Source organism: Mobula hypostoma, chromosome 6 (assembly GCF_963921235.1).
Source record: "Mobula hypostoma chromosome 6, sMobHyp1.1, whole genome shotgun sequence".
NCBI classification, from domain to species: Eukaryota; Metazoa; Chordata; class Chondrichthyes; order Myliobatiformes; family Myliobatidae; genus Mobula; species Mobula hypostoma.
Window position 1 is genome coordinate 168,727,308 of NC_086102.1, and position 22,754 is coordinate 168,750,061.

General features: G+C 39.7%; 1 protein-coding gene across 9 annotated transcripts in view; it reads left to right on the top strand.

The window, feature by feature from the left end:
• Positions 1–22,754, top strand: part of myo3b (myosin IIIB) — a 488,192-nt gene that overhangs the window by 437,827 nt on the left and 27,611 nt on the right. For 8 of the 9 annotated variants that reach the window (XM_063052211.1, XM_063052213.1, XM_063052215.1 and 5 more), the window contains 3 exons: positions 4,886–4,995; positions 5,375–5,421; positions 5,624–5,771. In XM_063052211.1, the coding sequence (XP_062908281.1) occupies positions 4,886–4,995; positions 5,375–5,421; positions 5,624–5,756 (290 nt within the window). In that variant the 3' untranslated portion in view covers positions 5,757–5,771. Of the gene's footprint in view, positions 1–4,885; positions 4,996–5,374; positions 5,422–5,623; positions 5,772–17,089; positions 17,153–22,754 lie in introns of all 9 variants that reach the window. The other variant, XR_010018457.1, reaches the window with a different exon arrangement.

Below are 22,754 nucleotides of genomic sequence, written 5' to 3' on the forward strand. Positions count from 1 at the left end.
GAATAAAGTGGATGAATTCATGGTGCAATTAGAGGTGGATTGGTATGACATTGTGGGCATCGCTGAATCGTGGAAATCATAGTTGAGAGCTTAATGTTAAAGGACAGGCAGGATGCATAGGTGGTGGTGTGGCTTTGTTGGTAAGAGATGGAATTATATCTTTAGAAAGAAGTGACATGGGGTCAGAAAATGTCGAATCTTTGTGAGTGGAGTTAAGAAACTCCAAGGTAAAAGGAAACATGATGGGAATCATATAAAGTCCTGGAAATAGTAGCCAAAATGTGGAGTTGAGATTGCAGAGAGGGCTGGAAAAGGCATGTAATAAGGATAATGGCACAATTGTAAAGGGGAACTTCAATATGCAAGGGGATTTGGAAAATCAGGTTGGCGTTGGATTGCAAGAGAGGAAATGTGTTAAATGCCTACAAGATGGCTTTGTAGAGCAGCTTGTACTTGAGCCTACTCGGGGAAAGGCTATCTCAGATTGAGTGTTGTGTAATAATCCAGATTTTATTGGGGAGCTTAAGGTAAAGGAACCCTTAGGAGGCAGTGATCAAAATATGATTGAATTCATGCTGCAATTTGAGAGAGAGAAGCATAAGTCACATGTATCAGTATCGCGATGGAATAATGGGAATTACAGAGGCATGAGAGAGGAGCTTGTCCAGCTGTATTGGAGGGGGGATACTGATGGGGTTGAAGCCAGCGCAGAGGGGGATGAAGTTTCTAGGAATAGTTCACAAAGCACAGGAGTGTCCAACAGAAGAAGTTTTCAAATGGCAGGGGTAGGCAATCGTGGCTGACAAAGGAAGTTAAGGACTGCATAAAAGCCAATGAAAGGGCATATAGAGTAGCAAAAGTGACTGGAAAGTTGGATGATTGGGAAGTTTTTAAAATCCAATAAAAGGCAACTAAAAAGCCATAAGAAGTGAAAAGATGAAATATGAGGGCAAACTAGCCAATAATATAAAGCAGGATACTAAAAGTTTTTTTCAGTTATATAAAGAGTAAAGGGGAGGTGAGAGTTGATATTGGACCACTGGAAAATAATGCTGGTGAGGTAGTAATGGGGGGACAAAGAAATGGTGGATGAACTTAATATGTACTTTGCATCATTCTTCACTGTGGAAGACACTAGCTGTATGCCAGAGTTCCGTGAGTGTCAGGGAGCAGGACTGAGTGTCTTCTATTACAAAGGAAAAAGTTCTAGGCAGACTCAGAGGTTTTAAGGTGGATAAGATGGACTACATCCCAGAGTTCTGAAAGAGGTTGCTGAAGAGATAGCAAATGCATTGTTTATGATCTTCCAAGAATCACTTGATTCTGGCATGGTTCTGGAGGACTGGAAAATTGCAAATGTCACCCCACTCTTTGAGAAGGGAGGAAGGCAAAAGAAAGGAAATTCTAGGGCAATTAGCCTAGCCTCAGTGGTTGGGAGAGTGTTGGAGTCCATTATTAAGGATGAGGTTTCAGGGTACTTGGAGACTAATGATAAAATAAGGTCAAAGTCAGCATGGTTTCTGTAAATGGAAATCTTGCCTGACAAATCTCTTAGAGTTCTTCAGGGAGGTAATAAGCATGGTGGACAAAGGAGAGACAGTGGATGTCATGTCATTGGATTTTCAGAAGGCATTTGATAAGGTGCCACACATGAGGCTGCTTAGCAAGATAAAATCCCATGGCATGAGAGGAAAGATACTGGCATGGATAGAGGAATGGCTGACAGGCAGGAGGCAGCGAGTGAGAATAAAGGGGGCCTTTTCTGCTTGGCTGCTAGTGACTAGTGGTTTTCCTCAGGGGTCAGTATTGGGACTTCTACTTTTCACATTGTTTGTCAATGATTTGGATAATGGAATTGAAGGCTTTGTGGCAAAGTTTGCAGATGATACTAAGATAGATGGGGGGGGGGGGTAGGTAGTGCTGAGGAAGCAATGCAATTCCAGCAGGATTTAGACAAATTAGAAGAATGGACAAGAAAGTAACAGATGGAATACAGTGTTGGGAAATGTATGATAATGCATTTTGGTAAAAGGAAGAAAAGTGCAGACTATTATCTAAATCAGGAGAAAATTCAAACATCAGAGGTGCAAACAGTCTTAGGTGTCCTTGTGCAAGACTCCCTGAAGGTTAATTTTCAGGTTGAGTCTGTGGTAAAGAAGACAATGCAATGTTGGCATTCATTTCAAGGTGAATAGAATATAAAAAAACAAGGAGATAATGCTGAGGCTTTCTCAGACACTGGTCAGGCCGCACTTGGACTATTGTCAACAGTTTTGGGTCCTTATCTCAGAAAGAATGTGTTGTCATTGGAGAGAGTCCAGAGGAGGTTCACAAGGATGATTCTGAGAATGAAGGGGTTAACATATGAGGAGCATTTGGCAGCTTTGGGCCTGTACTTACTGGAATTTAGTAGAATGTGGTGGGGGGGGGGAGGATGGGATTATATTGGAATTTACTGAATGTTGAAAGGATGTGGAGAGGATGTTTCCTATGTAGGGGTGTCCAGAACTAGAGGTCACAGCCTCAAAACTGAAGGGCAACCCTTTAGAATAGAGTTAAAGGAGGAATTTTTTTACCTGTAGTGTAGTGAATCTGTGGAATGCTTTGCCACAGACTGTCAAGTCCATGGGTACATTTAAGGCGGAAGTTGATCATTTCCTGATTGGTCAGGGCATCAAAGGATATGGTGAGAAGGCAGATGTATGGGGTTGAGCGGAATCCGGGATCAGCCACGATGGAATGGTGGAGCAGTCTTGATGGGCTGAATGGCCTAATTCTGCTTCTATGTCTTATGGTCCTACCCAGTACATCTTTGGACTAGGGGAGGAAACCTGGGCAGCTGGGGAAAACCCATGCATTCCAGGCGGAGAACCTATAGACTCCTTACAGAAGATGCTGGGCCTGAACTCCAAATTCTGACGCCCTGATCTGTAATAGCATCGTACTAAGCGCTACACTACTGTGGCACCTGTGTTCAGCTACCTAGATTCTGTAGTGAAACCATGGTTGCAAAATTGAAACTGGCACACGTCCTACAAATTGATCAAGCTGAAGTATGAAATGTAAAGTATTTTATAAAGCAAAATTGTGTAAAATTTTGGAATTTGAAGTCATTCTATAGTGCAGTGAGTTGTTGAATGATGTACGTCAGTCTGCTCTCACTCAGCCACTCATTGTCATAGAACACTACAGCACAGAAACTGGCTCATATAGTTTGTGTAGATTTATTCTGTCTACTCCCATTGACCTGCACCTGGACCATAGCCCTCCGTACCCCTCCCATCCATGTACCTATCCAAACTCGAACCCACATCCACCACTTCTACTGCAGCTCATTCCACACTCTTACAACCCTCTGAGTGAAGAAGTTACCCCTCATGTTCCCCTTAAAGATTTCAAATTTTACTCTCAACCCATGACTTCTAGTTCTGATCTCACACAAACTCAGCAGAGAAAGCCTGCTTGCATTTACCCTATCTCTACCTCTCATAATTTTGTATCCCTCTATCAAATCTCTCCTCATTCTCCTATGATCTCTGGAATAAAGTCCTTTTAATTCTTGTTCAACCTTTCTCAGTTCCTCAAGACCAAGAAAAATCCTTGTGCATTTTCTCTGTACTCTTTCAATCTTATTGATATCTTACCTGTAGGTAGGTGACCAGAAATGCACACAGTACTCCAAATTTGGCCTCACCAATGTCTTATACAATTTCAAAGTTCAAAGTAAAATTTATTATCAGAGTATATACATGTCGCCACACAATTTCAACATAACAACCCAACTCCTGTCCTCAGTATTTTGATTTTTGAAGGCCAGTGTGCCAAAAGATCTGTTTATAACCCTATCTAAATGTGACACTGCTTTCAAGGAATTGGGGATCTGTATTCCCAGATCCCTCTGTTCTAACGCACTCCTCAGTGCCCTACTGTTCTTTGTATAGTTCCTATCTTGGTTTGCCCTCCCAAAGTGCAACACTCTACACTTGTCTGCATTAAATTCCATTTGCCATTTTTCAGCCCATTTTTCCAGCTGGTCCAGATCCCACTGCAAGTTTTGACAGCCTTACTCGTTGTCCATTATGCCCCCAATTATTGAGCTGCTCATTCTACAAACCTGGTTTGTAGACATAACGGTTCTACAAGCTGCAAAACCCATGGGATAGATTTTATTTAGTTGAGTGATATACTGTATATTGGTTAGAATTGGACAACCTTTGCTCTTCAATAACTGATAGGGTGACTGGAAGATATCTACTGATTTGCCAGAACTAACTCACTTTGGCCTAACCATTGGGGGAGCTAACCATTTAGCCAATAGGGAGATAAAAAATCTCTATTTTCACTTTTAATGGCACTGTCACTCAGGAAGCTGTCTGATCAGTGAAGTCTTGCATTTTTCAGAATCAATATTTATACCAAATTGTTTACTGCATGGTAAAGTGAAGGCATGATTATAACAAGGAGATAATGACCAGGGGATGAAATTTTCTCAATGGAAGGGAAAACCTTGGGGATCAAAATATCAGATCATTCCATTTATCGTGTGCAGTCAAAGCATCTGATTATTCATATCTTGATGCAACTGGTAAGAATGTGTGTGGATAAGAACCTTGGAAAATGGAATATTCAAAAATGGTGGGCAGAGCAAGGAGTTAAAATTCTGCTTTCAGTTGTAGTTAACATTTTGCTATAGAATTTGTTTAGTTCTTTCTTCAAAATCTTTTATTTGTTCTTGGGAACCATAATGCTAGTCTTGTTCAGCATTAGAGGGGTTTTAAATGAATAATAAGCAGCAGAGGACAGGAAAATTTATGAAATGGCAGTAAACAAGTGGATGAGGCTTTGGGTTATTGGAAAGTTAACAACATTGTGATTTAATGTTTAGGATCAGGCAAGGAGACAGAACAAAGACAGTTAAGAACACCACGTCGACGTATGCAGCAGCCCAAAATGCTGAACAGCCCTGAGGACAGCCTGTATTATAACCAGTTAAATGTGAGTTCAAAGTAGCAATAAAGCTCTTTTGCTGACTTTGGGTCCAGATGATAATACCATTATAAATACCTGCCCCAACCTCTCCAGCCCCACCCCCATGCTCTTCTTCTGTCTGTCTTCGTGAACATGTGCTTATGCTCTTTATCTGTTGCTTTCATGTCAGGATGTCTGCCGTCACGGTGAATAATTGATGTGGTTTATCAAAGCCAAGCAAGATGCATGCTTCATCAGGCTCACTTGAGCTCTTTGATCAAAAAAATTATGCTGTGACTTCTGATATTATCAGCATCTGCTTGCATTCAACACAAAATCACTTTGAATTAAAAATTAACGACTTGCTGCTTTGCTGTTGACTGTGTGTTCTTTGCCCTCTCCACAGGGAATCCTAGAATACCAAGGGAGCAAAAGACGGCCAAGAAAACTTGGGTAAACAGATACTCTTTTAGTTCTTTCCAACTGTAAATAGAGAAGACTATTGTTTAATAGATTTCTGAAATTTTATTCTTTTATGAATTGAATTAAATTATACAGAAAATAAATCTTTATTTTATGACTGACATTTTTAATGATAATTCTGCACGTGCTGATACGTCACTTGTAACTATATCTTTTCCCTTCCTTATCACAGCCAAATCAAAGTGCTGGACATTGAGGATGAGTATTACAAATCACTATCAGCTGTTGAACCTGTCCCTAAGGAAAATGATTCATTAAACTCTCCTCTTCCTATTCCGAGAGGTCCAGAATTTACTCATAGCTAAAAGAAGACACTATAGGTAATCTAATGAGCTCATATTTCTCATTTAGGACTTACAAACTAATTTTCCCATTGGCAAGTTTTATGAATTATTATTGAATAAGCAGTTGCAGTCAGAAAGGACAGGAATGGTTCACTAATCGTTGTTGTTTTTTGTATAAGGGTAAAAAAACCTATAAACCGAAAATTATTTCTGTGGATCACACTGTCAATGATTTCCTTTTTTATTCAATCTATGTTCCTCTTGCTGTTTCATTCAAGTCTATCTCCAGTGGGGTTTTAATTCTAATTGCAAGTATGAAAATACACCCAGTATCGATCTGCACAATTTCAGTCAATTCCATCGTTAATTTATTAACAATATGAGCACTGGGGGGATCTACGTCTGTGTGATGTTTTGCATTAAAATTATTCTTTGAAAAAGTTACTTTGTTCATGAAATATATAAAAGTATCAGAAAAATACACAAACCAATAGATAAGCAATGACGTGTATAAGTTAGAAACTATTTGTAATTACATTTGGTGAGTTGTTGGCTGCATGATGCAGAAAGTCTGTATTTGTGCCTAAGCTTTCTGTATTGTAAATAACTATTGGCAGAGGTAATAATAGCCTTATTTAGAATGGCAATTGAATTTAGGAGTAATAAATCCAACAATGCACACCTGTCATTCGAAGAAATGTCCCCAAGTAGCGCAGCGTGGGCTGAGGGAACAGCATGGAGACCTCTTATGTTTGTGGTGTTAGCGTGCAGAGTAACAAATGGGCTGTCCAGGTGTCCTTTGATGCCTCCAGGTCATGATATGTGCCTGCTACAGCTGAGGTATAACTGGAAATAATTCAACTGATGTACATCCTTCTTCAGAGCAGAAAATTTTTCTTCAATGTCCACATTTCTACTGCATTCTAATGCACCTTAACTGGTGTATTATTTATGCATACTCTGTACAATTCTGAAACTCCATAAATAAAAAATGTTCAGCTAATCTATAGGTCTGGTTGCTTTATTGGTTTATTTGAGCTCATCAATGTGAGATATTTTATGGCTTGGGAATGGAGAAATGCTTGTTTTGTGTCTTGTCAGCATTAATCAGATCAAGATATAGTGGAGGAGTCTAAGACCAGAGGGCACAGCCTCAGAATAAAAGGACGCCGCTTTAGATCAGAATGAGCCAGACAGAGAGTAGTGAATCTGTGGAATACATTGCCACAGATGGCTGTGGGCACTAAGTCATTGAGTATATTTAAGGCAGAGTTTGATAGGTTCTTGATTCGTAAGAGTATCAAAGGTTACAGGGAGAAGGCAGGAGAATGATTTTGAGGGAGATGAAAAAAATCAGACATGATGGAATAGCGGAGCAGAATTGATGGGCCGAATGGCCTAATTCTGCTCCTAACTCTTAAGATCAGGTTAGAGATAATAATTGTATTATGCGGAGCCTTCACAAATTCTCATTCTCCAGCTGAGATATCAGGCCAAAAACCTATTGGCCTGTTTAGATGGATGTTGGCAAAATACATGGGAGTAACAATATATTTTCTGAGTAAAGTTGGCAACCATTATTTTGAACCCACACTACAAACCAGATCTACCAACCATTAATCTTATTATTGTTTACGAAATGTGTGTGAAACTCAGCTGCAGCAATTGTTGACACAACAGAAATACTCTGAAAACAACCAAATGCCTGAGAAAAGATGTACTTTGAAAGACATGATAATGCTAAATAAATGTAAGAGCATTCTGTCATTCTTTACTATCACCAGATTCTCAAAGTTCAGTTCTGACATATTTGCCTGAAAACCAAATGTGAAACAGCAGGGCTTTCTAAGACCTGTGGCCAGGAAGTCCACCACATGTCTTTTTGGCTGATCTTAACAAGTGCCAGCAGTTTTACATTTGGTTTGCAGAAGCTCGCTTAAAGTATTTCACTTTTAGAAACCAACAGCAGAAAAAGGGATTTGTATAATACACGAACATTATCTGTCCCAGCAACCAATATTTAATTGAATCAATTTGAGAGAAATCTTCTGTGTACACTTTGAAATTGGTTTCAATCACTTTTCTGCTCCAATGTAATGATGTCACAGACATTAGTACCCGTAAAATTAAATGGTGAATTCCTATTAATGGATACATTTGTTTCTTCTTTCAGCATAGAATATGGCACAGCCCAAATTTGTTCTTTCTGCTGTTTTGTGCATTTATATTGCAAACTATGTTTAGTTAAAAAGTAAATAACTTCGAAGAAGCTTGTAGTTTGGTAAATACAACATTGTTATTTCAAAACTGAAAGAAAATGCAAATGAAAATTTGTGTACACGTTCAATTTCATGCAGCGTATTATGGGAAAAGAAATGCAATTAAGCTTATTCCATTTTACCCAACATAAGAAAATAATAAGTTTCATCTCGACCAGCTGGAGAACTAATCGATCAGACTTTTCCCAGGTTTCTGAGGGAACTTTTCTTCGAACTTTCCCAGTTCCTTATTGGTTGGGTACCTTTGTGAAATGCAACAGCTGTGAATGGGAATCGGATGAAAGGGTATTACATGGATATGTGTGCCACCAGTCATTCAGTTGTGCATATCAGTTTTAAGCACCACCTCAGTGATTTGTTTAGTATTTTAAGTGTTCTTAATCTATACAAAAGGAAAGAGAATCAATGCAGCAGAGATGTGGTTCCTCAGAAGAACGCTATGCATATCAAATACGGACAGGATAACCAATGAAGAAGTTCTACAGACAACGAAAACAAAATGTACATTACTTAAAAAAAATCAGAAAACAGCAATCAAAATCCTTTGGACACATCATGCGAAGAGAGACATTAAAACATTTAGTTACAACTGGAAAGCTGGAAGGAAAAAGAAGCAGAGACAGACAGAGAATGAAAATGATAGATGGAATAACATCATGATTAGAAACAGGGGAGGCAACAACTATAATTCGGAGGGTCAGGGACCATGATGGATGGAGAGACATGATCGCCCACGCCAAATGGCAAGTCACCTGAATGAATGAATCTATACAAGCAAAAAACATCCCCTCTGCTTTTCTTTCCCATAGCTGCCTCAAAAGTTTATTTCCATTCGAAGAGGTGAACTTTATGCCAGTAATATGGATACCTAGTGGCTGACTAATGTGGTTAGTGAGATATTGTGCCCAATTTGAGACCTAACCCCACTTGTTTCAGATGACATCTTGTAACTAAATTTTGGACAACCAGAGATAACTCATTTGTTCTGGGCTCTCACTGTGACAGAAAGCAAAATCTCAAAATCTATTTTTTTCTGTGAAGCTTTCCTGTTCTTTTCAGATTCTTCCTCCTTAAAATGCTTTCTGTCTTTGCTTCATCACTTTAATGTGTGTTTAGAATTTTCGGTGTTTGCATGGTGATCATACAATGTACTGTATATGTTACTGTCCTATTCATTTAACATCTTTTAGTGTTTCCTTTCCTATTGCACACTAATTTCCTTCTTATTTTGTGTTTTTACCTTTGGCTTCTGATTTGATCTCTTTCCCTTTTATCTGCCTCTGTGTTCACTTCTAAATAATCTTCTTATGAGCTATTAAAGGTCATGCAGTTATGGAATAATTGCTGCACTACAAAGTAAAATAATATTACATAAAGTTTTCTTGTGATGTGGTAAGGCAGTAAATAAATCTTTCTTAATGGTTACTGCTACTGTTATATTTCCTTGCAGTTACTCAGAAGTCAGGTAGATCAAAATTTATAGAAACAGAGAGTGGGAATGCTGATAATAACTGCATCTCATGTGCGGAAGGTTTCAGGTAGGGCAGAACAGATGACTGAAGAAATATGAGAGAATAAAATAGTTTTTAACAATTAGGAACTGGTATCAAAATATAATGGAAGTGGAAAAAAGATTTTAACCATTTTATTATGCATCTGTTCTCATATTCCTTTACCTTTGCAGTCATTGATATAGTCAATGCATTCTCCTCCAAAATCTCTCTTCAGTTGAGAAGTTTTGTGGAATCAGATCAGAATTATATATATAGTTAAATTAATAAGGAGTGCGAAAGCAGAAATAAAAGAAAGTAGTGAGGTCATGTTCGTGAGTTCAATGTCCATTCAGAAACCAGATGGCAGAGAGGAAGAAGCTGTTCCTGAATCACTGAATGTCCCTTCAGGTTTCTGTACCTCCTTTCTGATGGTAGCAATGAGAACAAAGCATAACCTGGGTGATGAGGGTCCTCAATGATGGGCGCCACAATTTTGAGGCATCGCTCCTTGAAGATGTCCTGGATGCTATAGAGTCTAATGCCCATAATTTTGATCCTGTGCAGCAGACCCTCATACCAGATGGTGATGCAGCCAGATAGAATGCTCTCCACAGTGAATCTGTAGAAATTTTTGAGTGTCTTCCCTCAGTTTTGTTTTTAGTTCTTCCAGCCACCAATGAAGTTACCTTCCATGCACACACTGGTAAAATTCAACTCTACTTTTCCTCCTTCGTCTCTCAATCCCTTCACTAGCTCAACTCAGTCAGATTTGTTTTACACCCATGTCCAAACCTATGTCCTTTGGCCCTGTGCTCCCACTATTTTGGATCAGGTTGCTTACAATATTGTTTCTATTACTAGAACCACTTTTTTAATATGACAACCACTGCCACTGATAACTTCTTTTCATGTATTTGCTGCCGCTAGTTTCAAATATTCCAGTTTCCCAATTTCTACTAACTAGGAAGTCCAACTATCGAAAATAATGTTCCATTAGCTTATTACACATTACTTTAATCTCACCTCACGTTACCTTAATGGCATCCCGTGCTCCCTGACTTGACACTGGCCCTTAAACAATTCAAACCTAATATTGTTATCTTCACGTTTAAATATCTGTAACATGTTTAATCTATAATCCTATCCAATTTTCCTCTTCCTTGCTTTGTATAATATTCTCTCCTGAATATTGCTGCAAAGATATTACTTTGTGGAATCCCCTCTCTAAATCTCTTTGCCCTCCTACCTCTCTTTCATTTTCTTCCCTCCTTTGGTCAATGTGAATATATGAACATATGATTGACATGAGCCTATTAGGAATACCAGAAATATCTAGAGCCATCAGTATTACATCCTTATAAACAAATGATTTTCATTTATAGATGCTTAGAATATCAATAACCTATATAATTAATGAATGTGACATGATTTATAAAACAGTGGCCACCTACGCTCTGTCCGCCGGAGAAAGCAGGATCTCCCAGTGGCCACACATTTTAATTCCACATCCCATTCCCATTCTGACATGTCTATCCACGGCCTCCCCTACTGTAAAGATGAAGCCACACTCAAGTTGGAGGAACAACACCTTATATTCCGTCTGGGTAGCTTCCAACCTGATGGCATGAACATCGACTTCTCTAACTTCCACTAATGCCCCACCTCCCCCTCGTACCCCATCTGTTACTTATTTTTATACACACATTCTTTCTCTCACTCTCCTTTTTCTCCCTCTGTCCCTCTGAATATACCCCTTGCCCATCCTCTGGTTCCCCCTCCGCCTTGTCTTTCTTCCCAGACCTCCTGTCCCATGATCGTCTCGTATCCCTTTTGCCTATCACCTGTCCAGCTCTTGGCTCCATCCCTCCCCCTCCTGTCTTCTCCTATCATTTTGGATCTCCCCCTCCCCTCCAACTTTCAAATCCCTTACTCACTCTTCCTTCAGTTAGTCCTGACGAAGGGTCTCGGCCTGAAACGTCGACTGCACCTCTTCCTAGAGATGCTGCCTGGCCTGCTGCGTTCACCAGCAACTTTGATGTGTGTTGCTTGAATTTCCAGCATCTGCAGAATTCCTGTTGTTTTCATCTATCAATTGTTCATTTACTTCCGATTGACAAATTAATTGTAAGATATAGTATAGCACTTTATATTACAGATAACTCATCTTCAAGTCCCTAAAGAATTGACTTTTTTTCATAAACTGCTCATTTTTCTAAATTTCATCTCTTTTGCTAATACGTTTTGCTCTTTGTGCATTGAAGTCTGCCTCGTGGCAAACATTCATTTGATAACATGGATGAAAATAAAGACTACAACTTCATCTTTGTTTGCTTAGGATAAACTAGCACTTTGGTTATGGCCACCCACAGTCCTCCCCTCCTGATAATCAGTGAGGCATTATCCATTTAATGCTTGAGATCAAGGATGAACTTTTACCCTATATTGCACACTGTCAAGAAAGCACACATAAGTCTCAGTAACATGTAACAAACCAGGCACTGGTCAGTTGAAATTTCATGTTTTGATATTTCAAACGTTTTTATCTTTTTATACCCTGTATTTCAAAAGGATGCTTTTGAAAATAATGTCTAAAAATTGAATGTAATTAAAATTGAAACTACAGATCTTTAATTACCGCTTATAGATTTCTGAGCTGAGTCAGTTTAATTAGCTTACCTTTTTATTTGTTTCAACGATAACTATTATAGGTTCACTATTCACAGTCCTTTATTATCTATTATGTGAATGAATGTATCAGTTATGGAGTGCTGATGTGCCTCAGTAAGTTCTGATAAGCAGATCATCAGAGCCTTAGTGAGCCAGTTATTTGGAACACCTGGGGCCAAGCTTGTCAGAAAAATGACTTCCTGCCTGTGTGGCCTGGTAACCATATGAACAAAGGAAAGCAACAAATAGGTCTATCAGTCTGCTGTTTTATATTTCTTACACTTTGTGGCAAATTTAGTTTCTGACTAATGTGGACCTCATGCACTATTTTGACAGCATGATCTGTTTTACTCAGGCAGTTGTACTATTGTGATCTGAAGCAATCTGTTCAGCGCATATCTTTCACACTGTAAATAAAATGTTATCACTTCTTTAATAAGGACTTTTCACAAGCTTTGTCCCTTTCTAAACTATGAAAATGCATAATAATAGAAAACTAGATTCGCAGAAATAACAAATATGTTAAATTACAGTTGTTTGAAGATATATGAAAAAATGTGTTCTTTAAAGGACAGTTCAAAAAGGTTTAGGGTTAAAAGTGGAGAATAAAGAAGAAAGGGAACAGAATTAAAAACATCAAAGAATTCTTAATGACGTGAAATGCCATTAGGATCTTGTATCTTTTGTTTCAGCTTCCTCACACCTGCATTTTGTTGCATCCTAATCCTCTTTTCACACATTTGAATTGCCTTCATTTGCATCGGCACATAGTAATGAAAGGAATAAAGCTCGGGAACTTACAATTTTTGCAAATACTTATTATTTTGTGCATCATTCAGATATGATGGATGCATGCAGGAACATCTCTGAATATGCACTATGCAGTAAATCCATTATTTTACCTAAACAAGTGTTCTGAATATCTGTATTTTCCCTATTTTTAATTGACTGTTTGAAAAGGAAGACTATTTTGGCAGAGGTGAAAGGAGTAATGGAAATTGAGAGGAGCAAGTCTACGGCAGCTGAGTCAGTGGCAGGAGCTGTAGGAGTGTCTGAATAAATCAGAGCGTGAAATTTAGATTAGCCCACTGCAGGCTATCAGTGGAAGGGGGTAAAGAAAGAGTTGGCTTGGCTAAAGGTGTAACCTGTCTCTTTTGGCCCTTGAAATCTTTAAGCAGATGGTGTGACCAGCTGCCTCTTTCAGCCATTTAACTCTAAGTTGGTAATAGTTTGAAAAGACTGTGTGCTGAATTTTAGTGTTTTCCTTTCAAATGCAATGAAGCTATCATTAGTTACTTTGGCAAAAACTGAACAATTGAAAACATTTCAAATAGATACAATTAAATATGTAAATGAATTTGTATAAAATATGCTTTCTGTTCAAGAATAGTGATGAATTTCAGACCATCATCATTGATCAGTGTAAAACTTGTTAGCACACATTTCATATATCTGTAGTATGTATCTATAATATTTTCCTTTTGACCTCAGTGGGTTGTATTATACAAAGTAATGATGGTCTGAGAAATTGTATTATAATTGTCTTGAATGACTGTCCAGGGATATGTTCAGCTAGGTGTGGGACAGGACGTTGGATACCTTGTCAGTTTGGACCAGGAGAAGGTCTTTGATAGATTATCACACATGACAAAGTACTCTATTGTACACAGACAAGAGTAACACAATGTTAGTGTGTGAATGGGGGGTGGAATTCAGATAAACTGAAACTAAGCAAGACTGCCCTTTTTCCATTTTCTTGTTTGTATGTTGTATTGAGTCTTTTGCCAAGGCTATCAGGAAGGGACTGGGAAGAAGAGAGGTGATGATTTCAGGCAGCAGAGGCTTTCAGAACAAGGTCTTGTACATGGAAACACAAGGAATTCTGCAGATGCTGGAAATTCAAGCAACACACATCAAAGTTGCTGGTGAACCTAGCAGACCAGACAGCATCTCTAGGAAGAGGTACAGTTGACGTTTCGGGCCGAGCGACTGTACCTCTTCCTAGAGATGCTGCCTGGCCTGCTGCATTCACCAGCAGCTTTGATGTGTGTTTCTTGTACATGGACGTTGTTGAGAATTCTATTCTGATTCATTGTCGGTTTACAGATTTATGAGCTTTGTGATGATTACAAACACATCTCTGGCAAAAGCAAGGACATACTCTTTAACAATTGGTCTTATAGTCCTTTGTCCTTTTCACTTTTAAATCTGATTATATTAAGGTGCTGGAATATGGTTCAGAGAACTTTGATATGTACTGAGAACTTGGTGGAGCATAAAGCTAAGGTGAAACTGGAACTGATATCATGGAAGTTTTGATCTCCCTCAGTCATGGACAAAAAAAAAGATCTGGTGTACAGTTATAAGCAAGAGAGATTTCTTCACTTGCAGACCTGAGTCAGGTCAGATTGCGGAACAATAACTCTTCTATGATCTCCATTAGCACATGTGCACCATAAGCTCTACTCAGTTTACACTTATGGCTGTGTGGCAAAGCACAGCTCCAATGCCATATTCATGTTTGCTGATGACACCACTGCCATTGGCCAAATCAAAGGTGGTGATGCATCAGCCTCTATAAGGGAGATTGAAAATCTGGCTAAGTGGTGCCATAACAAGATCCTCTTTATGTCAATGAGACCAAGGAGTTGATTGTTGATTTCAGGAGGAGGAAACCAGAGGTCCATGAGCCAGTCCTCACCAGAGTGTCAGGAGTGGAGAGGGTAGGCAACTTTAAATACCTCAGTGTTATTATTTCGGAGGATGGATCCTGGGCTCAGTACGTAAGTGTAACTACAAAGAGAACATGGCAGTGCCTTTACTTTCTTAGACGCTTGGGAAGAATCGGCTTGACATCTAAAACTTTGACCAACTCCTAGAGATGTGTGGTGGAGAGTAGATTGACTGGCCACATCACAACCTGGTATGGAAACACCAATGGCCTTGAATGGAAAATCCTACAAAAAGTACTGGATATAGCCCAGTCTATCGTGGTAAAGCCCTCCCCACCAATGAGCACATCTGCACGAAGAGTTGTCTCAGGAAACCAACATCCATCATCAGAGACCCCACCACCCAAGACATGCTGTCTTCTCACTGCTGCCATCAGGGAGAAGGTACAGGAGCCTTTCATTGGTTCTATTATGGTTATTACTATATTATTATTATTATTATTCTATTATGTTGGATTTACTGAGCATGCCCATAAGAAAATGTGGTTGTATATGCAGACATATATGTCCTTTGATGATAAATTTACTTTGAATTTTGAACTTTTGAAGTTTTTTCATCATTGTACATGCCACAGGTATGGCCCGTACCCTTTCTCCAGCACTGCTGCAGTCAGCTGAGGTGTCCTCCATTTTTTCCAGAAGTCAGAAATGATCTGTTTCTGTAGAGACCCTGTGTTTACATCTTCAATGAAAAGTGGGAAAATGTACCTAAGATGGCCCTCCTCCAATGGCTCCCTTCATGTGTGGCTGCAGCAACCTGTGCACAGATGGTGGGTAAGCAGAGAAGACTCGTGCTTTGCTCTGTGGTTCAATCTGTCCCTGGTATTGTAAAGGAGGCATCTGGCCGTGTGCCTTTGGACATTCCATACTTTACCACCTGTCTGCCATAAGGTTTGTGAAGAAGAACATCTTTGACCACTTCATTGATACATTTCTCTGCACAGGATGCCCAGGGGGGATAGCCTTCCGAGAAGAATGTCAAAATGATGTGACAGAGTGCCTCATCAGTAAATTTCATACCTCACTTGGCTAATGAGGAGAATTGGCATCCTCATTAGATCTTGGAGTCTCATTGCCACCACACATTGCCCTTGAGGAAGCTGCAGTAGAGATGAAACTGTCATGCTTCTCCTTCTAGACTGTGTATTTGCCAGGAAGGTCTGGAATACTTTTTTTTAGATTCATCACGAGAAGCTGTGCAACATGTTCCTATGAAAGCACACCGACACAACCGTCAGTTGCTGCTGGAAGATTAGCTTGTTGAAAGACTGTATTGGTTCCTCTGAAGCTTGCTGATCTTCCACTTCAAGGATCAGTTCAATGTTTCAGACTGTCAGAATCTATGCACCAAGGCTTGGTTCTCCCACTTCAAGAGCTCTGTGAGGAGAGGCAGTTGTTTAAGGTCTTCCAGCCATTGCACATTGAACTACTGGAAGCTTTGCAGAAAAAAATCTCCTTGGACAGTTTGCTGAAGAAATGTATGTGCAAAAGAATCGGAATCTGAACCAGAATCAGGTTTAATGTCACTGGCTTCTGTTATGAAATACATAATAATGAAAACTGTAAATTACAGTAAGAAGTATATACTGTGTGTGTGTGTGTGTGTGTGTATGTGTGTGTGTGTTTTTAAGTTACATTAAATTAGTAGTACAAAACGAAAACTAAAGTAGTGAGGTCGTGTTCATGGGTTCTCGCTGATGGTGACAATGAGAAGAGGGCATGTTCTGGGTGATGATAATGTAATATTATTATTATCGTACAACCTTTGTGAGCACGTGGAATGATTTGCAAAAGAATGCATTTCTGGGCATACCTGTCACACTCTAAGAGAAATGTTGTGCCCTATATTGCCCACATCAATTGATGATGTCAATTGAAGCCCTATCTGTGGTCAAGGCTGCATCAGTAAGTGTGATCTTCAACTCAACAATATTCAGGCCATGGTTTTACGGATCTTTATATTGTGGTAATAGGTTTTGGCATGGGAATTGTAGATAATACAGGTGGAGTCAGTACTTTAAAGGTGATTTTAATGGATGATCAAAGGGAAAATTGTTTACAGAGAGTCAAGTTAATTGTACTCTAAGAAACAAAATGAGAATTTCATAAGTAGTTTACCACTTTAATAAAAGATATGTGGTAAAGTTATTTCCTAACTATTAAATGAACCAATTTATATGCAGAGGAATGTTGACCTGACCGTTATCCCTGGATATTGACAAGATTGAATCGGCTATCTATCTATGGTACATTTCATCTTATTATACTTTTAACTGAAAATTGTGGTGAGTAAAATCAAACAGGATAGGCCAATAAATAATGTTAATAAATTTTTAGTAGGGTAAGCTAAGTCAAAATTACACTGATCATAATTTGTGATGCACTTCTTCCCATTGACCCCTTCCGTTTGTGCATTGTTGCTTATCATAGAGTCATCATCATAGCTTGTCACACCAGACAGCTAGCGACTCTAGTGCTGTTTGGTTGATGTTGAGCGGTGTCGTGGATCCGAGTTCTGTTTACCTTTGTCAATTTTTGTTGTAGTATGTCTTCGGATCTCTGGGGGAGCAATGCCTGCAAGTCTGTAAATGATGTTAGTGGGTGTGGGGCACAGTGTGCCTGTGATTATTCAGCAGGCTCGTTAAGCATGGATTTTCTTCGCATGGACTGATCTGCTCCACACAGGTGCACAGTATTCTGCAGGTGCATAGCAGAGTGCTAGGGCAGTTGATCTAAGTGTGTGAGCATTAGGTCCCCATTTCTTGCCTGCTAATTTTTTCAAGAGAGAATTGCGAGAGCCAACTTTCCCTTGGAGTTTTTGGATGTGGGTGGCAAATGAGAGCGTCCTATCCAATGTCACGCCCAGGTAAATTGGAGTTGGATGGTATACGAGCTCCTTCCCACGCCAGAAGATCTTGAGTTTCTGAGCTGCTTCTCGATTCCTCAGGTGGAATGCACACACTTGAGTTTTTGATGGATTTGGGTTTGGAGACCATTTTTCATAATACTGCTTCATTGCTTCGAGGAGCATCATGGAGTAACATCATGCTAAAAATATGACCGAAACTTGGGTAATACAACATTAGCATTACCAACACTAATGTTGTGGTATGTATGTCTAGTTAAAACTCAGTCTGATGTTTCCAGGCACGTTCTTTAAAATATCTGGACCCAAAACTACATTACCAGTCTTGCAGTAACATCAGTGAAATCCTCAAAAATAACTATAAGTGAAGCTGCCATTTAGAGTTTCCAAGGGGCACAGCCTTCATCCAACACACATCAAAGTTGCTGCTGAACGCAGCAGACGTGTGTTGCTTGAATTTCCAGCATCTGCAGAATTCCTCGTGAGAGCCTTCATCCATCCATTCAAAGCCATTGCTACAACAGAAACTTCCTTTGTGAGGAATTCATCTTAATAGCGAATGCTGTTGGTACCCATACTCTTAACTCTGGTTGGGTAGTAATGGAATTCTGTGTATTACAAATATCATGTCCTGCCCTTAACCATTAAATCTTGGTACTGCAGTGGTAGAAATCCAAAATGGGCGCAATCTATCTATTATTGTACTGCCAGAAAGATTGTAGTTGCTGAAAAAACAACATTATAAATATGCAAATACAGGATTGTTCCCTGTTTGAAGAATTAGAGATAAAAATATAGAAAAGAAAATTGACTGGTAGTAAGGTGGACTTCAATTCTGAGCAGGGAAAAATAAAATTGAAAATTATTTATCTGAATTCTCCCACATTTATTAACATTAATTGGTACAATTTAATAAGCATTACAGAAATGCGGTTATAAAATGAAAAAACCTGGGAATTATATATTACAGGGTAACTAACTTATAGAGGTGGGATATCTCTGATAGGATAAAGGAAAACGTTTGGGTGAAACTAAGAGCAACAGGAGGTAGGGTGCAAGAAGTATACAAGCCAGTTCTGAAAACTTATGATAATATAGGACATTATATAAACAAGGAAACTAGAGATCCAGCCAACAAGTCTAGTACAAAAATTACTGGGATCTTTAATCGTTTAGATTGGACTCACCAAATCAGCAGTAGGAATGAGGTGGACAAATCCACAGTGACATCTTCCTGCACTAAATCTTTAATAGTTAAAAATATATCAATCTAACACCCCATTCCAGTAAAACAATCCGGTGAACCTTCTTTGCATTTCCTCTATCACAAGTATGACCTCTCTCTCTCTCCCTTGTTCTTTCTCTCTCTCTCTGCCATGCTCTCTCTCCCTCCTCTCTCATCCTCATTTTCTCTCTCTCTCCCTCTTTTCCTCTCTTTCTCATTTTCTCTCTCTCTCTCTCTCTACTTCATTCTCTCTTCCTCTGCCTCACTCACTCTCTCTCTGCCTCGATCTTTCTGTCTCACTTCTCTCTCTGCCTTGGTCTTTCTCTCTCTCTCTCTACCTCATTCTCTCTATTCCTCTGTATCGGTGTCTCTCTCTCTCACTCTCTCTCTGTCTTGGTCTTTCTCTCTGTTTGTCTGTCTCTCTCTCCCTCTCTTTCTCTGCTTCATTCTGTCCACTACATCCCAGAGTCCTGAGGTTGCTGAAGTGATAACAGATGCATTGGTCATGATAGTTCAAGAATCACTTGATATTGGCATGGTCCTCTGTCTCTGTCTCTCCCTCTTTCTCTGCGTAGTTCTCTCTCTCTCGCTCGCTCTCTCTCTGCCTTGTTATCTCTGTCACTCTCTCTCCCCCCTCATTCCTTCTCTCTCTTTCTCTGTCTAGTGCACTCCCTCTCTCTGCATCGGTCTCTCTCTCCCTCTTTCTTCCTCTCCCTTCTCTCTCTCTCATCCTCATTCTCTCCCCTCTCTCTGCCTCATTCTTTTTCTCTCTCTTGCTGTGCCTTGTTCTCTCTTTCTCGCTCTCTCTTTCCCTCTCTCTGCCACACTCTCCCCCTTGTCTCTCTCTCTGCCTCATTCTCTCTCTCCCTCTGCCTCATTTTCTTTCTCTCCCTCACTCCACCTCATTCTCTCTCTCTCTGCCTCAGTCTCTGTATGTCCCTCTGCATTGTTCCCTCTTTCTCCCCCCACCTCTCTGCATCATTCTTTCTCTCTCTTTCTCTGCCTAGTTCTTTCCCTCTATCTCTGCATCAGTCTCTCTCTCTCCCTCTCTGTTTCTCTGTGCCTCAGTCTCTCTCTCTCTCCCCCTTTCTGCCACATTCTCGCTGTGCTTCATTCTCTCTCTTTCTCCTCTCTCTCTGCCTTGTTCTCTCTTTTCTTCAGTGTGTGTGTGTCTCTCTCTTTCTATCTATCTGCTTTGTTCTGTCCACCTGGACCAGATGGATGACATCTCAGAGTCTTGAAAGAGGTTGCTGAAAATGGATGCATTGGTCATGAGCTTTCAAGAATCATTTGATTCTGGCATGGTTCCAGAGGACAGGGAAATTGCAAATGCCACTCCATTCTTTAAGAAGAGAAGAAGGTAAAAAATGGAATTTATAGGCCAGTTAGGCTAACCTCAGTGGTTGGGGAAGTGTTGAAGTCCATTATTAAGGACAAGGTTTCAGGGTACTTAGAGACTAATGGTAAAAGATAAAGTCAGCATGGTTTCTATGAAGGGAAGTCTTGCCGGACAAATCTGTTAGAATTCTTTGAGGAAGTAACAAACAGGGTGGACAAAGGAGAGGCAGGGGATGTCATTTGCTTGGATTTTCAGAAGGCATATACTGGCATGGATAGAGGAATGTCTGACAGACATAAGGCAGCGAGTGGGAGTAAAGGGGGACCTTATCTGGTTGGCTGCCAGTGACTAGTGATGTTTCTCAGGGATCAGTACTGTATTGGGCCACTACTTTTGACATTGTTTGTCAGTGATTTAGATAGTGGAATTAAAAGCTTTGTGGCAAAGTTTGCGGATGATACAAAGATAGGTGGAGGGGTAGGTAGTGCTGTGGAAGCAATGCGGTTTCAGCTGGACAAACAAATTGGAAGAATGGGCAAAAACGTGGCAGATGGAATACAGTGCTGGGAAATGTATGATAATGCATTTTGGTAAAAGGAACAACAGTGCAGACTATTATCTAAATGGGGAGAAAGTTCAAACATCAGAGGTGCAAAGGGCCTCGTGCAAGACTCCCAGAAGGTTAACTCACAGGTTGAGTCTATGGTAAACAAGGCAAATGTAATGTTGCCATTTATTACAAGGGGAATAGAATATAAAAACAAGGAGATAATGCTGAAGCTTTATAACACACTAGTCAGGCCACAGTTAGAGTGTTGTCAACAGTTTTGGGCTCCTTATCTCAGAAAGGATGTATTGTCATTGGAGAGAGTCCAGAGGAGGTTCACGAGGATGATTCCAGGAATGAAGGGGTTAACATATGAGGAGTGTTTGGCAGCTTTGGGCCTGTACTCACTGGAATTTAGAAGCATGCAGGGACTGTCATTGAAACCTATCTAATGTTGAAATGACTAGATAAGGTGGATGTGGAGAGGAATGTTTCCTCTAGTAGGGGTATCCAGAACTAGAGGGCACAGCCTCAAAATTGAGGGTGGCTTTTTAGAACAGAAGTAAGGAGGAGCTTTATTTAGTCAAAGAGTGGTGAATCTGTGGAATTCTTTGCCGCAGACAGTGGTGGAGGCCAAGTCCGTGGGTATATTCAAAGCGGAAGTTGATAGTTTCTTGATTGGTCGGGGCATCAAGGCATATGGCGAAAGGGCAGGTGTATGGGGTTGAATGGGATCTGGGATCAGCCATGATGAAATGGAGGAATAGACTTGACTTTCTGCTCCTATGTCTTATGGTCTAATGGACCTTCCTTTCGTAGTGAGACCAGAAACAAGCTGTACACAATGTGCTGTTTCATTGGGGCTCTATAAAATTGAAGTTGTAAAACTCTTCATCAGTCCTTTCAAAATGTATTGAAAAGCTGATGTTCCAATTCACATTTCTAGGGAACGTGGTTTAATTACTTCCTGCCAATCAGAGTACATTCCTGTCATTCTCTACTCTCTCTTCTATCTCAAGATCAATTTTTTCATCGGAATGATGTTTCGTTTGACTGGGCATCTAGAAATAGATGCCACATCGTTAGAATAAGGGATTGGCTACGAAGGACTAAGTTGAGAGGAACTTTTTTCACCAAACTGCAATAAAACTTTGGAATTCTCCACTGTGGAGCTTCAGTTATTAAATATATTCAAGAGAAACATTGATAGATTTTTTGATATTAATGGAATTGAAAGAAATGTGGATAGTGCAGTGAAGTTGAAAGATCAAAATAAATTTATTATCAAAGTACATATATGTCACCAATCACAACCCTGAGATTTGTTTTCTTGTGGGCATAATCCAAGAACCTCAATAGAAGCAATGAAGGACTGCCCCCAAAGGATGGATAAACAACCAAATGTGCAAAAGATAACATACTGTGCAAATACAAAAAAAAAGTAATAATAAATAAATAAGCAATAAATATCGAGAAGATGAGATGAAGAGGAGGTGGTGCTAAGGTAAAAGATCAGCATGATCTTATTGAATGGAGCAAACTCACATAAGGGGACCGATGACCAGCTCTTTTTTCTATTAGTTATGCCGTTACATTGAGAATCATTTCTCATAGAAGGACGGCACAGCTCACGGACCTTGAAAGGGTATAATCTTTCATGGGATTTAAGTTTAATAATGATTGATGCTCATCATCACTGCACATGCCTGACCGCCATTTTGAATATGTGCAGCGTAAGAGCACAGGGAATAGAACCAAACAGGCGTAAGCCAAATGGTCATTTTAGTCTCCTCTGACATTCGGGCAGATCATGATTGATCTTGAGCCCCAAGTTCACTTTCCTTCTGAATCATAATATCTCCTGATGTTCA